Source organism: Ctenocephalides felis, unplaced genomic scaffold (genome assembly GCF_003426905.1).
Source record: "Ctenocephalides felis isolate EL2017-DRISC unplaced genomic scaffold, ASM342690v1 CF-g0.4_SCAFFOLD_01492, whole genome shotgun sequence".
Classification (NCBI taxonomy): Eukaryota; Metazoa; Arthropoda; class Insecta; order Siphonaptera; family Pulicidae; genus Ctenocephalides; species Ctenocephalides felis.
The window spans coordinates 14713663-14732512 of record NW_020537646.1 but is presented as its reverse complement, the minus strand read 5'-3'; the positions used below and the strand labels follow the sequence as shown (position 1 = coordinate 14732512).

Genomic DNA, 18850 nt, shown 5'->3' with positions numbered 1-18850 from the left:
TAAGAGGTAAAGTCAAAGAGGGAATACATATATTAATTAAGACCGTATACTACTGCAACCCTTTCATTGATGCAAACTTACGGCAAATGTAACTAAATTATGAAGAGGAACGATGAGATCCATTGTAAAATTTAATTTTATCGTTTGCGGTTATTGTGTTATGGCGTCTGAAGGGTCATAAACCTCGAGGGAGTGTTTTGAAACATGAAGTAACTATTAAACACCCTATTGTAACAAAATGGTCAAACGAGAAAATACAAAACACGTTGCTATGCCTTTGAGAATATATATATATATATATATATATATATATATATATATATATAAATATATTTATATCTGTATGTTAATCCGTAATAATATTTAAGCTCTTCACACCTATCGTAGTAAGCATTACAGCTGTTACTCAAAATCAAGTCGTATTAGTAAAATTACAAATGATTTTTAATAGAAACGGGAAAGGGATTGATTTAAGTTGATGTCACAACGCAACCTTTAGTAAATAATCAGAAACCTTTACGTTAGTCTATTTTTAAAACCAAAAAATACACATGGAAATGGTATCATTTTAGATTCTATTAATATTATTTGATTGGTGGAATGTAATGTAGCAAAAACACATAGAATAAAATAATATGAAATCATAATTTTTTAAACTGAGCCACTAAAAATTATGCAGTTTTAACTCTCTGTTGAAAATAAGTTGCTGCTATATAAATCAATCATTAAACCAATCTGGACCTACGGAATTGAGCTCTGGGGATGTGCATACAAATCAAATATAGCTATAATGCAGAGAACTTAATCAAAAATTTTACGTACAATACTTAATTCTCCGTGGTACGTTACAAATGAAACCATTCACAGCGATCTCAACATGAAAACGGTGCAATTAACGTTCAAAAAATTTAAGGAAAAATACAAAGGAAAACTGGAATCATATCCAAACCCATCAATAGGCGACATTTTACAACCATTTGGCGTAAGAAGATAACGTCAATGGCCTTTAGATTTAGTCTTAGATTAGCTTCAATATATCATTATCTTTTTAATTGTTGAACTAAGAACTTTCTGAGACATCGCTCTCAAATATTGTCAATTTAGCTTATAGGAATTCTTATTTATTTCTGATTGCTAAATAAAACAGAGTTAAAAATTAAAAAAAAAAGTTTTAGCTTTTGTTTTTTATGAAATCTTCAAAAAAAATATTATTTCAAACACACAAGGTTTGTATAAGCATATATATATTAAATTAAACTCTAAACTCCTAAGATATAGTGATAACACAAACTCTTGTTCCTCTAACCAACCAACCTAAACATGTACAATTCTAATGAAGTACGAACTGGAGCCCCTCCATTAATTTCCTTGCCACAGTTAAATGTGCAAACGTTCTTTGTGCAGGATCAAAACTTCAAAATGAGGTGTAAGGGATGGTCGATCTCGGTTACCTTTGCTCGTGAAAACATGATAAATATTATTCTCAGCTAAGGAGCAAAAATAAAGCACCATCAGAATGTAGAAGAGAAGCTAGTCAAAATATTGGAAAAGTCTCTACTTGTAAGTGTTTTATTTGGAAAGGGAATTTGAAAGCATCCTAAAATGAAGAAAATATTAATATAAAATTTTACAATAATTTTAAACATTCCGAAGATTATCATGTGTTAAAAAGGCTTTCTTCTAAGAACAAATTAAGAGATTAAGCGAATTAATCCCAAAAACATAGAGTTTGTTTTTCGATGGAAGGAACAATTTCTCTATGATGCACGTGACTTATCAACACCTAATATAAGTAATTAAAAAAACTAATGATGTATGGCATCGTGCCTTAAGGCAAATTGCTGGAACTTCCCGTACCGTAACGAAATGTTCGAAGAATATTAAATATTTTCAAATAGATTATTATAAATATCGTAACATTGATATTATTTATAACAAATATATAAAATGAATTGGAAAGTTGAAATTATTTGTTTAAAGTATATTAGAACAGAATTAAAATTAAAATCTGAATTATTTTCGATAAAAAAAAAATTAAATTTGAAACAAGCAGAAAGTTCTTTGAATAATTCAAATCGGACGGTTAGTTCTCTCAAAAACTGCATTTTTTAGCTCTGTCTAAAAGGCTGGACCTTCCTTGGCTAAAAACTAATCACCTCTTCTTCCAATCATTACAAATTGAATGTTTTTTCATTTAAATCGTTTAAATTGTTTCATTTAAATCATTTAAATCGGATACTCGGTTCTCTCAAAAACTCGATTTAAATTTTCTGCACTCTTTGCTCCGTATCTCCGCAACGGCTGTACCTGCCCCTGCCAAAAACCAATTAGCACATCTCCCCATCAATAGGAATGGAATGTTTTTTGAACCATTCAAATCGGTTGATCCGTGCGCCCGAAAACGTGGACGAAAAAATGCGAACATACAAAACACAAACATGCATTTTTTCTGAGGTATGCCAAAATGTTCAGAAACCTCCAAAAAGTCTAGAAATGCAAAAATTTTCATTTTCGATTTTCGGCCCATTACTATGACTACCCTACGGGAAGTTAAATATAAATAGTCATATCGCATATGGGTCATTCTTTTACAAACCGGACACTAATTAACCTTGACATTTTAGAATTGTCTGAAAATTTGTTTACAGATACTATTTATAAAATCATTTGACACGTATTTCAGAATTTTGCTGAAAAAAATTTTTTTACGTAAATATTTACAATTGAAATATGGATTTTTTGCTCAATTTCTATGAACATCATCTGCGGTAAATTATATATCTCCGAATGTGCTGATCCGATCAGTATTATTTTTTTTTATTACACTCATATTGAAGTGAACTTTGTAATGATTAAATTTTTGTTTTTGTTTTTGCAATTTTCTTAACGATAACAACCCTTAAATATTTACAAAGGTTTTACTCGGCCTTTACCCGAATTGAATCGATCCAAAAAAAAAACATATATTTTCTTGTTTTCTCTGCAACAAAATTCTTTTTACAATTTGTTGGAGGATTTGTTACATCGAAAGATATTAAATATTTTCAAGCGCGAGCCGCGCTTTTCACGTCGTGGACCTCAAAGACTTGTACTTATTTGTCGCTTTCGAATGACAATCATAATGTTTTTCGGTTGAAAAATATTTTATAATTTCGCTTCTGGCGAAAAATGAACATATAGTCGAAAAAAAAACATTAGGGGAGAGCGGAGCTTAAAAGTTCTTGGGTAAAAAGATCCACAGCCAATATCTCAAAAACAAGTAAAGTTAGAAATTTTTTAACAACAATATTTGAATAAAGACGGATTGTTCAATTAGATTTTTCTAATAATAAAAAAATGTTTTTCAGTCACTTTTTTAAAATTCGTTATTTTCCGTCTTTACTTCATAGCCTGGATAAAAAGGGATCGACTTATTTTTAATTTTAATAGAATTTTACGTAATAATTGCTAAATTATATAGCCAATGTAAAATAAAAATTTTATTCGTATATTTTTATAAAGAAAATACCAGATATGCCTTTGGTCTGATGCTTTGTCAGAAATATTTATCAAGAGAGTTAATTAACTATTAATTTATATATAATTATATATATATATATATATATATATCAATATATCTATTGTAAAATAGCTTTTTTCTAACTTAATTTAATTTTTTATTTACTATTTCCTTATTATTTACACCTAGGCCAGTATGAAGGTGTGGTTGAGTCTGTTTACCCCACCCACATGTAAGCTTTAATAGCGATTATATCAGAAAGGGTTGAAGCCAACTTAAATATTCCTCTACAATCAAATATTGTTGTTAAAAAATTTCTAACTTTACTTGTTATTGAGATATTGGCAGTGGATCTTTTTACCCGCGAACTTTCAAGCTCCGCTCTCCCCTAATGTTTTTTTTCGACTATATGTTCATTTTTCGCCAGAAGCGAAATTATAAAATATTTTTCAACCGAATAACAATATGATTGTCATTCGAAAGCGACAAATAAGTACAAGTCTTTGAGGTCCACGACGTGAAAAGCGCGGCTCGCGCTTGAAAATATTTAATATCTTTCGATGTAACAAATCCTCCAATAAATTGTAAAAAGAATTTTGTTGCAGAGAAAACAAGAAAATATATGTTTTTTTTTTGGATCGATTCAATTCGGGTAAAGGCCGAGTAAAACCTTTGTAAATATTTAAGGGTTGTTATTGTTAAGAAAATTGCAAAAACAAAAAAAAAATTTTTGCTCATTACAAAGTTCACTTCAATATGAGTGTAATAAAAAAAAATAATACTGATCGGATCAGCACATTCGGAGATATATAATTTACCGCAGATGATGTTCATAGAAATTGAGCAAAAAATCCATATTTCAATTGTAAATATTTACGTAAAAAAATTTTTTTCAGCAAAATCCTGAAATACGTGTCAAATGATTTTATGAATATTATTTGTAAACAAATTTTCAGACAATTCTAAAATATCAAGGTTAATTAGTGTCCGGTTTGTAAAAGAATGACCCATATGCAGGAACATTTATATCGATCATCGCATTTTCTATCTTTAACTTTTATAAGAGCGTAATCATCAATTTAAAATTAGAATTCAATGCAAATTTGATACTATCAAAGATGTTTCAGATTTATATTTCAAGAAAAAAATATAAAAATATTACTCGATTTGCTCGAGCACGAACAGATTTTATCATAATTATTATAAATACGGTTTCTACCAAATTGGTTCGCAATTCGAAAAAAAAAGTTCATCAACTCTTTGTCTAGCAAGAACCTATTTACCACAGTCAAGGAGAACGTCCCTCTGAATTACGTGAGATTTATGAATGGCTGCTTGAGAAGGTGGATGCTCTGACTAGGGATGGAAGTATACGTACGCTATGCACTTGCCGCAAACTGTGTCAAGGGAGTTTGACAAGTACCCGAACAAAGATCTTTGAAGACCCTTTTACGTTTATGACCGCTTTTATGAATCCATACTAATCGAAGATTTGAGATTTTTCAAGTGAAGTATTCTGGTACAAACTCTTGTCAAGAAAGTAATAGTGGAAAGAAGGCTTAAAAGCTTTGCATTTGATTCGGTTGAGTTGAACGTAGTACAGAGTTGGATAGATTGCATTCACATGAGGTTAAACTATTAAGATTTATAATTACATAAATTATTCATATACATTTCTGGTAGTTGCAATTATTAATTATTAAATGGATATGTTTTTTAAAGTAAACATAAAAGTATTGAAAAAGAATTGATTGTAAAAAAATAATTTGTAATTGTTTGCAACGATAGAGATAAGAGAGTAGAGTAACATAAAATACGTCATATTTGCCGAAGAAGACTGAGGAAGAAGCTGCCCAAAGATAATATGAAGGACCATTAGAACTATTATAATTTTATGTGAACAGAATAGTAAAATCACTTATTAAAGTGATTCTCTAAATATCAATGTAACATTTACCAGATAAATTTATATGTGTGTTTGAAAGTGTGTGTGTATGTGTGCGAGTGAATAGCAAATAGCTCAGAATTGTCATGTATTCTGATTGCTATTGAAAATAAAATTTCATATATATATATATATATATATATATATATATATATATATATATCTATATATATATCTTATATATAAAAATGGAGCTCTCTTTCAAATGTCCGAATAAAACTCGAAAACGGCTGAATCGATTTGGCCAGTCTTAGTCTTGAAAAATTCGTGCCAATCCAGAGAATCTCTGGCGATGAGATTTCTCTGGCAGAGATTGTCCAAAAGGTGAGAAATTATTTCAAATCCGCGTAGAAACTTTACATTTTTAATTTGAAAACTTTTGTAGAAGCGTAATTTAAATCAAACAATGGACGGTGGCAATTTCGTGAAATGTCAAACGCTTTTGACAGATGATGTTCAATTACGTTTAATAGGATGTTTTACGCAAATATTATTTATTTATGATAAATTTGTAGTAAGTAGTTTTGTTTGTAGTTTTATTTATATACAAAAACGTTAGTAAACGGGCCGCAAGTGTTACTAGAGACTCAAAATATCAACTTTTTTGATATGTTAATATGAAAATGCACTTTTTGGCATATTTTTCTCAAACACGGTGCTCTGAAAGATTTCATTTGTATAATTATATACCCATTGGTAATTATAAAACATTTTCTAGGTTATATTATTTTTTATTTATCTTATTTAAATTCAGAACCTAAATTTGGTATCGATCAAATGAACATTTTGTCGAATAACATTTTTTCAGTTATAATTTCCCAGAATTTATCGCAGAATAGATAGTAATATATGAAGGTCCGGGATTAAAAAGGTCCACCACCGATGTGCCAAAAATCAGTAAAGTTAAGCATTGTTTAATAACAATATTTGAAAGTAGAGGAAAAAAGATGTATAGCCAGCTACAACCTTGATTTGAAATGGTTTAGAATATACCTTATTTAGCAAAACAACGTTTGCCGGGTCAGCTAGTATATATATATATTTGCCAAAAAACACTGTCAATACATTTTTCAATGTTATATTACCTAGGTTGGTAGGAAAAGTCCATTATTCGGTGTTCATCCGCAAAAATAGCGATGTAACGTCCGCCAGATACTTTTTCGATTTCAATACAATTAATGAATTAAAAATCTTCACAAAATATATGAATAAACCACACATGGTTATAGTTCCATGAACTTTACTATAATTTTCTCACAAGAGTGTACAACTCGTAGACCCACGTGATTCTTCCTTTTTAATTAAATGTAAATAAACAAACGAGTACAAGACTCATCACAGTATTTAAAAATACCTATAGAAAGTATAACATGTACACGAAGATAAACATATAAAGTCAAATAACGTATCTGAAAATATACTACTTGTCAGAAATGTATAAAAATACTCATATATGTTCATTATGCTTTTATTGCACAAAATGCATGCCGGCATAAAAGTGCTTATTAAGACATAAATATGTCAATTTAAGCCCCTAAAGTAGAATTATTATTGTGATTATATATATATATATATATATATATATATATATATATATATATACATAAACATATATACATATATGACATCTGCGGATATTTGAATTTAACTCACAATCAGTATAACTGTACCTAGTCGATATTTTGTTAACTTCCCGTAGGGCAAGTTATAGTAATCGCAAAAAAATCGAAAATGATAATTTTTATATATCTTTACGTTTCAAAACCTTCTGAACATTTTGGCATACCAGAAAAAATGGATGTATATGTGTGTGTATGTGTGTGTGTGCGTGTGTGTATGTATGTGCGGATACAAATTTTCGTCGACGATTACGGGAACACGGATCGACGATTTGAATAATTCAAAAAACGTTCGATTCGTATTGATAAGGAGACGTGCTGATTAGTTTTTGGCGAAGGCAGGTCTAGCCGTTCCGAAGATACGGGGCAAAAAGTGCCGAAAACAGTAACTCAGTTTTTAAGACAACGGAGCGTCCGATTTTAATCATTCAAAAAACTAATAATTCAATTGATCAAATTTTCATGTGAGCAGGTCTAGCGGTTTCGGAAATCTAACAAAAAAAGTAAAAAAAATGCCATCTGACGATCAAAAATGATCATTAGACATATGCACATTAAATTATCAGATATTTTATAGAGATTTTAACAATAAATATAAATTTTGTTTACATTCTTATGGGTTCCGTACCAATGTTTATCCGTTAGACAGCGACGCGGCGCTTACGCGCTTTATATTTTATCTCTATGAAGTTAAAGCAGTACCATTGCTTTGAAAAAAAGTTAAGATTTTCCAAAATATGTCAAAATAAAGAAAACATTTTTTTTTTCAAAAAAGTAATTTTTTGTCCAATTTATAGTTTCTCAAAAAGCTAATTTTTTCGAAGTAATTTTTTTTCAAAAATGTTATTCGTTTTTAAAAAAATAATAATAATTGATACGGGAAGTTCCAGCAATTTGCCTTAAGGCATGATGCCATGGGCCCCACTAGTTAGTTCTATACATTTGACTTAACAAAATAACAAATGCATAAACTACTAACTATTATAAAAAATAATTCTTTATGATTTCTAATCAACTTATTTCTCACAAAAATATTTAAGATTTTTGTAATTTACTGAGATAGATCAGCTATTAGTTCAAAGAGTGAAAACACACAGATTGAGTTTGAGTCCTCTATAGAAAATGATCAAGCGCTCTATATAAAATTTATATCCATTACTTTTATGTACCTCATATAATAAATATTAAACTCGACATTGTCGATAGATAGTCATCATAAATTTATGAGATACAGAAGTATAACAATTGACTGTGCTAATACGAGCGCGTTGTTCCAATTTAATAGGTAATAATAACTGATTAATTAAATATGTGTTCGAAAATGTCAAACGCGGGTTATAAATTATCCCGTTTTCATTGTATTTTATGAAATAACGCACACAAAAGCAAACTGCACTAGTATTTTCGATCAACAGGCTTTGAATTTACGAATGGATATTATTAATATGATTTGATTTACATATTCGTGCAGAGAAATTAATCATCTCTGTTTAATATGAAACTATAACTCAAATATTGTTCTCGAATAATCCAGATAAAACTAATAAGTCTCCTGGAATTGACTGATTATGACGCTGCTGGATAATTGATGTAAACTCGAAACTGGTAACATACTATACAAGTATAAATGCAATATCATCAGTAAAATTTCAGATGAATATGGGCCACCACAAGAATTCATTAATAATTGAATACCCATCATTTCTAGAATTTTACATCGACATCAATTCGATTTATATTTGAAAAGATCGCATTGTTCTTTGAAGTACATTGGCAAACATTACGTTATTGCTCGTCTACAGTTCATTTATAAAGATATCACAGGATTTCTATTTTCAAACCCTGCTTGTTTCTAAGGGTAAGTTTACAAGTCGAGACACATCAAGGGTAGTAAATACACAAATAAAAGCTTCTTTTTCTCGAGAAGGCGTCCTAACACTATAATCTCGCCAGGCAGGTGTTCAATGTTGGAAAAAAATATAATATCAGTATGTTGTTCATTGTTTTCATATTCCAGGTAACATATAAATAAATTTATTTCTATTGAATGAATTTGCTCAGAGAAAAAACATAAATTAGCCAAGTTAATTTTTGAAGTTACTTAATTTTTTATCGTTTATAGAAAGAGAGATTGTTATGCCAAAAGTATAGATATATCATTAGAAAAGTGTACTTTAAATTACCTTTTGCTGCTTGTATATGATCTGATCAATTGTCATTAATATGACATTGAGCAAAATTAGAAGTCAACCACTAGAATAGACAGCCAAAATTTTACAAAACACAAACTCTTATGCACAATTTTCTTGTTTTTTCGAGATTAATTCTCACATAGGTACGCAATTAAAATCAGGCTGAATTAACCTATACGTTAAAAAAGTAGCGTTGTACAAAATTTTAGCAAAAATTAAAGATTATAAAAATGTTTTAAATCATGTAATTTTTTTTTAATTTGTCAGGTTATTTATTGATAACCATGAATAGGAAAAACCATATATTTTCAACTTGTCGTGCATTCTTTAAAAAAAATGAGTAAAACATTTCTGAACGGTTCACCTGTAAAACCCTTGTACCTGAACAGACTTGGGGTGCTATATAAAACAAGTTTATTCTTTGGAAAGGGCTTGGAAGAATACCCAGAAATTTAAAGAGCAACCGAAATCCTGGCGCCTTGAGTTCAATTAACAATCAATGAAATGAATGTATATAGCCTATCATTGCCAAATCTATTTTCTGATACAATGACAATGTTTATTATGCATAATTAAAACCGTTGAAGTCTACTTTGAGAACTTGAAAAAAAAAACTATAGGCAATACTTGTTTATTTAGAACCATAGGTAAAATCAAATGATCATTTTAAGAGCATATACGTGTAAATCTCACAATATTCATAAATTGGGTAATTACCAAATAATTAATAATGGTATAATAGATTTTCTCAAATATTTCGGGCATTTCACGCAGCATATAGGTTTTTTTAGGAGACATTTAGGATTACTAAATGATAACACAGGCCAACAAAGAAAATGGTGCAAATGATTTTAATGCTGTTTTTAAGTATATTTGGGGCGCTGATTTCAAAAATGACATTGGTTTTCTTCTATGAGCTTTAGTTTTCAAGATATGATATATAAGGAATGTAAGTACAAAATAGTTATACAATTCGGAATGTTATTTTAATGAGATATAGATCCATTCGGCCTTAGTTGGGACATTAGTTGACACTGTGAAGTGTTTTTTTCCGTGACGACCTAGAATGGACCTGATTTCGGCAACTTTTTTCCAAGTTCCAGACTAGATGTGATACTAGATTCAAGTACTAACTGAGTAAAAGGATGGAAAAAATAGTACTTGAAAGATGAAGTTAGATTAAATTAGAAAAATACCATAGAGAATTGTCCTTACAGCGTTGCTGAGTATTAAGATCTGCACGAGCTATAAGTATTCGGAAATTATAATTTCCTTTCAACGTCTCGCTCACAAAGGACGTTATGTGGGCGGAATTGATGTAATAATTATGGATGAGATTATTTATTTGATGCCCTCCAATAAGTGGAAAATAGCCAATATGACAATATGTGACTTATAATAGGTAATTTCAAATCGAGACAAACTAGTGGGGCGCATGGCATCGTGCCTTAAGGCAAATTGCTGGAACTTCCCGTACCAAAAATTATTTTTTTTTTTAAAAAGATTAACATTGTTGAAAAAAATTTACTTAAAAAAATTAGATTTTTGAGAAACTATAAATTTGACAAAAAATTACTTTTTTTCTTTATTTTGACATATTTTGGAAATTCTGAACTTTTTTTCAAAGCAATTGTACTACTTTAACTGCATAGAGACGAAATGTCAAAGCGCGTAAGCTCCGCGTCGCCGTTTAACGGATAAACATTGGTACGAAACCCATAGGAATGTAAACAAAATTTATATTTATTGTTAAAATCTCTATAAAATATATGATAATTTGATGTGCTTATGTCTACTGATCATTTTTGACCGCCAAATGGCATTTTTTTTTTACTTTTTTCACTAGATCTCCGAAACCGCTAGACCTGCCGTCATGAAAATTGGATTAATTTTTCATCTTTTTGCCCCGTATCTTCGGAACGGCTGGACCTGCCTTCGCCAGAAAACTAATCAGCACGTCTCCTTATTAATATGAACTGAATGCTTTTTAAATTATTCAAATCGGTTGATTGGTGTTCCCGAAATCGTCGACAAAAATTTGTATCCGTACACACACACACACACGCACACACACATACACATACATCCATTTTTTCTAAGGTATGCCAAAATATTCAGAAACCTTTGAAACGTAGAGATATATAAAAAATTTCATTTTCGATTTTTTTGCGATTACTATAACTTGCCCCACGGGAAGTTAATTAGGCTGTTATAATAGTAGTAGTGATTAACAATCAGATATATCAAAATATTTGTGAATACTTAGATAGCTACATTCGAAGCGAATAAATATCCTGTATAGGATTAGCCATTAATCAAAAACAAATGCGTTAAGGGACTTAAATCATAAGCAAATGCTTAGGGCTAAATCACCCGATTTATAAACTTCATCATCGCATTACAAAATAATTTGCCTCGCGGGCGTTTTAAACATGATGTATGTATTATCACAACTCTTAACAACCCCTTTTGTTCACACACACATTTATACAGACATATATATATATATATATATATATATATATATATATATATATATCCATATATGTAAAGGAAGAACATGACAAAACAGCTAGATGACTATACTGACATTGGTTTTGGTATAGGCTTTCGTATTGATTTAGTTACGCAGTGCTTTGAACTCAGAACAGCATGTACGGGAAACAAAATCATCTCCCTCGATAACATTAATACGTCTGCAGACAAATAAAACAACCCATGATAAATAGGTGCTCATTGAATCGTGATTTTTGCGGTGGCGCGTGGGTTATGTTCAAGAATGCAAAGAATTGCAATAAATAAAAGATTTCAGTACTTTACAACCAAAATGAAATAAAACATGTCTAATTTTTGAGCTTTCAAAGCGGAGGTTGTAATATAATAATCGTTTAATTTGATCAATATTTAAATATTTGCTCTGGAATATTATTGAAAATATCTTTATTATAAAACATACAAAATTTACCCTGAACGTGGCTTTGACCACAACACTTTATTAAAAGAATTCGGTACACCTTCTCTTGCCACACGTCGACTTATCTGTACTATTATGTTCTTATTTAAACTTTACAAAAATGCTATATACTTATTGTCCTTTTATTCTTAACCAACTATCCTTTAATGTTCCAATTATCTACTCCTAAATCTAATTCTCTCTTAAATTCGCCAATTCTACTTATGCCCTCTATCTTCAACTTATTTAATAATGATATTAATTATTCATAAAACTTCACCTAATCAAATAATCTCCATCTGCTCCTTAACCTTTTTCTTTCTTTTCAAATATCTTTTATTATTTTATCTTATTCTATGTAAATAAATATAATTGTTACATTCTGTACTATGTAATTTTGTGTTAAGCGCATTATTAATTTTACTAAATATTGAAATTTATCCATATTATAATATCTATTATATAAAAATAAGTCGGGTTTTCCTTCCTGACGATATAACTCCAGAACGCACCAACCGATTTCGACGATTTTGCATTCGTTGGAAAGGTCTCGGACTCCGTGAGGTTTATAGCAAAGAAAATTGAAAAAAGATTTCAACAGAAAAGCGAAAAACACTTTTCCGCGTCTCTGATACTTAGCATGTACTACAAACTAATATTTTTTGTTTGGCTGCACTCATTTGTTTGACAACTACTCATTGTTCTCTGTTCAGTTAATTTCATGTGAAAAACCGGCATTGTGTTCACTGTGAAATTGTGCAAAAAAGTAAAAAAAATAAGTTTTTTATTTCCTTCAATTGGAAACCATCAAATCAATCAAGTGTATTATGCAAATTTTTATTCAATTTCAACAGCAGGCAATTTTTTTCTTCATCTTTTAATCACCAAACGAAATGTTACATAAAATGAAACTATGTGGTGGTGAAACGGAGTTCGCCCGGTTTGCTAGTTTGTATATATATATATATATATATATATATAATTGTTATCCATTATGTAAAATAATTGTATTTTTAAGTCCTCTTGGAAAAATAGAGAGCTATATATTTTAAAAAATAAATAAATAAAAAAGAAACAAATATTATTTTTGATGCTAGAATTAACGCATAACAGTATTACAGGTGAAAAGAATATTACTTTGGAAATAACGTTTATAACATTAATATTATCTAATAAATAGTGCAAAAAGGAGTGCAATGTGTTAATATCACCAAAATGATATATATATATATATATATATATATATATATATATATATATATACATGTTCAAACTTCAACAGACTTAATATTAAATATTTCCATTATTTATTGTGTCCAGGCTTCGCGTTATTAGAAACTCATTAGCAATGTAAATTATTTACAGCACGTTCAAGCAAAGCTAGATTTTATTGACCAAATTTATAACAAAAAGTCACTTGTGACGTACTTTAGTATTTAAATTAAGATTAAGTAAGTTGGAAATATATAATACATTTTTTTCCGGTATACATATATATTTATAGTTATTCAGAATAAATATTATCCTTTTAAACTATTTTGTTAGACTTTGTGGCTTTGTGGAGTTTATCTCGAATGAGATACCTCCTTTTTTTAACTTTTCCCTTTAAATCGTAATAATTAATTCTGGTGACCTGGTAGTTTCTCATAATATATTTTTCTTCTTTTATATCAATTTATTAATCGTTCTCATTTGCAAGTTGTATAGAGTGTCGTTTTTAACATACCAAGGTACATCCACAATACATCTTAATATTTTATATTGTGCCCTTTGTATTATTTTCATAATAAATACATATGAAGTTAAGAATTAGGTAAGTGTATTGCAATTTCTTTCATGATAATCATGTGATCATATAATAATAAACAAATTGAAATTATTCTTCCTGAATATCCCAAATTAAAACTAATTTTGTAAAAATGTGTAAAAGAAAAAATGTTCAAACACTTTTTACAAGATATCAGCTGGCTCGCGTATGACAGGTGTCCGTTGTAAACGATTATTAATTCGTTGGAAAACTATTCTATATAATTTCTATTCACAATTTTAAAAAATCGAGTCGAGCATCCATTAATATTCATGAAATTAATAATAAATATGTAAAAGTCATGGGAAGTAAAGATTTTTACAACAAATGAGCAGAAAACTAAAAATTAAAAAAGAATATTTCTACAAATATTTATTTCAGTGGAGCAAAAATAAGTTAGTAAATTTAACGAAAACTTATTTATAGTATAAATAGAGCCAATTATCATAACATGACAAGGTTTAAAAATATTAAATAACATATTGGAAAATATGTGAAAACTTTGATTTGATCGGACTCACTTTATAAGTTAATAAATTTAACGAAAACTTATTTATAGTATAAATATTATATTATATACTATTACTATAACATGACAAGAGTTTAAGAATATTAAATAACCTATTGGAAAATATGTGAACACTTTGATTTCATTGGACTCACGTTATAATCAACGACCAATGATTAAAATTATTAATAATAATATCACGCAAAAAATTTAAACTAAGATTTAAAATAATAAAATACAATTTTATACACTTTTGATATGACTTGTTAAAATACTTTGAATTTTATTTACGCAAATAAAGATAATAGCGTAATAAAAGTATCAACCGCTATAAAATTGTGAACTGACTGACTTTTATATTATTCGGCTAGAGTTACAATCAATATGAATTTATATAATTATTAAAAAATAAAAATAATTAGTAATAATAATTAAATATTGAAGTATCCAGAATTATGCAGATGAAATTTACAAATGTCAAAAGTTTTAGTTAATGAAGTTGGTAAATCGTGAAAATAAACCGGAAATACATGTGTATTATGAACTAATTTTTGAATTTAATAAAAACCCGACTCGATAAAATAAAAAATATGAAAAAATGATGTAACATATAATAGCTTTAAAGACGTTAAAAGCTTATTTAATAAATTAAAAATCCATGCAAATTACCTTTGTTATTATTTTCATTATCCGGCACTATGTGCATGGCATGAAGAAGTGCTGTAGCTTTAGCACATTCTTCTGTCCTATCTAAATTATACAAATTAGCACTCAATACAAAACTAATACAAACACTAATCACTAAAAGTTTGCAAAACATCATTTGTTCAACCATTTTATGAACGTTAGTCTTAAGCTAATAAAAAATAAAACACAATTCAATTAAAAATTTATTCCAATATTATTATATAGTTAATAATAAACTTTATTGTAAAATGAAACTCAAAACGACCATGTTACCCGACTGTCAAAAATGGACTAAACTGCGCACGGGATTATGGCCAGCTGCGCGTACCGAGTCTATACTTCGGATTCAACGGATCCTCGGGCGACGACGGAACTCGCGCCGAGAAAAGCCGAACGTGCGATGGATTTAAAAATAAGGACAAATGTGACCGATTTTGACTGCAATTTATAAAAATATCGCTATTTTTGAACTGAAAATATATTATAGAATTATCAGAAAACTTTAATAATTTTAAAATAAAATATTTTATCTTAAATTAATTATTTTTGAATAATAATTTTGATTGTAATATACCGCGTGGTCATCTTGCTAATTATTGCGCCATCTTAGGTAATTCTTTTACTACTGAGATGGGTGGTTTTAGTTAAAATATTGAATAATTATATATTTATTAAGAATATTAAATAGTACAAGAAGTAAAGAATATTAAATTGAGAACAGCTCAGTGCAACATTTAGCTTTAACCCTCCGTCGGTCGGATATTTTTTCACCTTCGAACGGTCGGAGTGGTCTGGCTGGACCACCATTAATTTTACATGCATTTATATGGGATAAATGAGTTTTTGGTGTCTTATATATTAACGATTATTAGTAGTAAATATTTATAGTTTAGATTTTTTCTTTATTTACCGTCTTTTGCATGTGTTGAGCTTAATTATAATAAAAAAAATTATATATTATATTTATACAAAAATCGTTGCTTTTGTATTATTTTTATTTTTCTGTTTTATATCAATGAAAAACAATATTTATTCTTTTTCGCCTTCTTCGAAATAAATGTGAAATTCAAATGAAAACGAAGTGAGGTGTGTCGCCTTTGAAATGAGCTGTAAAATTCAAGTTGAAAATATAAAAATTGTTGATAATGTGCGCATAACTCATCCGATTTTCAATATTTGCGATGACCAATAAGTTTTGTATGTTTTCAAGGAACTCTATCGTCGTGAAAATACTAACATTCATGTTACAACACATAGCAAAAAATATATAAAATGCAGTTTGAATAGAAAATACCAGACAAAAAGACAAAATACTGGTTTACATATATCAAAAAGCGTATATTTCATACAAAATGTATAAGTGGTCTAGCTAGACAGACGACTTCGACCGTTCGAAGTATAAAAAAGTTAATATCCTTATAATTATCCTTCTGTACATTTTTTCGTCGTGATTTTTTCATTGATCGACAGCTAATGAAATTTTAGGAATAGTCAAGAAATTTCAAGTCGATAGGATTACTAAAAGTTTTTTTTTTAAATTGAGGTCGAAAAAAGTCTGGCCAGACCACGCCGACCGACGGAGGGTTAAACTAACACCGTCAATTGATAATAAAACTTAAAAAAACGCCACATTGTTGGAACATGCTAATGTTTTTATAAATATTTATTAATATATACATTTATATAATATAAATTAAATTGGTATTTATAAATTGAATAACTGTTACACGTAACTGAAACTGTTCACAAAAATTAAATATCAATGAATACAGTTCGCAAGCATTTTGCTATTAACACCAATACTTTGCTAAACATATTAGTTTATTCACATTTTATATCTTGATACATAAATATCTTAAAAAATATGTTTCCACAAATCGTGTTGATTTATTGGCATTTACAAATGTGATAAAAGCACGCAATAAAAATATTTTTTATATTATTTCTTAACGTTGCAGAGATTTATTTGTTTTTTGATTTTCCTTCGGCTGCTTTTCGGTCTAAATAAATATTTTAATAATTATCATTATCATCTATATGTAATATATATTTATTGAATTAATCTTTTTTAATATTAAGTGCATACCTTTGCTTTTTAATTTGGCCTTTCTTAGAGCTCTACGAAATATCGTACCTTTCCACCACGCCTGCAATTTTAATAAATCGTTGGTAAAATACACACTAAGTACATAGATATCATAGACCGAAATGAGTTAATCTACATTTTTCGTAAATAGTCCAGTCATTTAAGCTTAAATTAGGTAAGAATCTCAGAATTCGAGATACCCAGCGGTAAGTCTGGGTACCCTAAAAGTTGTCTCAACACCTACGGTAGGGTGTACGCAACATATGTAGGTTTTGAGACAACTTTTACAGACTTACAGCTGGGTATCTCAAATTCCGAGGTGAACTAAAAGAATAATAAGGCATTACCATGTTCAAGATAAAATGCAACAATAACAATAAGAAATATTGAGCTCTTGCATTTGTCTTTGAAATAATTTATAGTCTAGTCTGTTCAAATTAACAACATATTTTTGGCAATAGGCAAAATTTATATAACTAAAATTAATAATTCCTCTGAAGCAAACCTGAATTTTAATAGCTGCATTATTCATTTCGCGAAGCATTTTCCTCTTCTCGACGTTTTGCATCGCGTTGTTCAATATAATCCGTCATTTCTTGATTTCTTCCCTGTAAAATGGTGCGTAGTTCCTCTGCTGAATTACGCAATTCACGTAACCTAGCGTTGGCGCTACGCAATTCGGCGTCGCGCTTTTTGGTGTCTGCTGCGTGACACTCCTCCCAAACATGGGTTAATTCTTTATATTGCTAAAACAAAGACAATAACTAGTGGGGTGCCTTAAGGCAAATTGCTGGAACTTTCCGTACCGTAATTAAAATTCTTGGTACGGAACCCAAAAAATTTACACAAAACGTGTACATATTATTGAAATCTCTATAAAATATTTGATAATTTGATGTACATATGTCCAATAAACATTTTTCACCGCCAAATGACATTTTTTTAACGTATTTTTATTGAGAGTCCATAACCGCTGAACCTGCCTTCCCAAAAATTTAATCAGTTCTTCATCTTGTCAATACAAGTAAAATGTTTTTTAAATTATTAAAATCGGACGCTCTGTTCTCTTAAAAACTGAATTACCGTTTTTGGCACTTTTTGCCCCGTATCTTCGGAACGGCTAGACCTGCCTTTGCCAAAAACTAATGAGCATGTCTCCTTATCAATACGAATCGAATGTTTTATGAATTATTCAAATCGGTTGATCGGCGTTCCCGAAATCGTCGACGAAAATTTGTATCCGCGCAGCACACACACACACACTCACACATATACACACACACTTTTAAACATTTTTTCTAAGGTATGCCAAAATGTTAAAAAACCTTTGAAACGTAAAGATATATAAAAATTTTCATTTTCAATTTTTTTGCGATTACTATAATTTCCCCATCGGGATGTTAATAGAAGATTTTAGACAAAATAAACAAGTTTTGAACCATTCCTTGGGGTATATAATATGACTAACATTGTAACTAAGCTTATGTTATTATTATTATATTTTTACCGTAATAATACGTTCGAAGAAAGCCGTTTTCTCTGCATGAATCCGCT

General features: G+C 29.3%; 1 protein-coding gene across 1 annotated transcript in view; it reads right to left on the bottom strand.

The window, feature by feature from the left end:
- The window catches only part of LOC113370917 (division abnormally delayed protein-like), a 139499-nt gene extending 124010 nt beyond the window's left edge, over nucleotides 1-15489 (bottom strand). The window contains exon 1 of the mRNA XM_026611589.1: nucleotides 15193-15489. Coding sequence (XP_026467374.1) covers nucleotides 15193-15358 — 166 coding nt within the window. The 5' untranslated portion in view covers nucleotides 15359-15489. The remainder of the gene's footprint in view (nucleotides 1-15192) is intronic.
- Between the last annotated feature and the right edge of the window lie 3361 nt (nucleotides 15490-18850).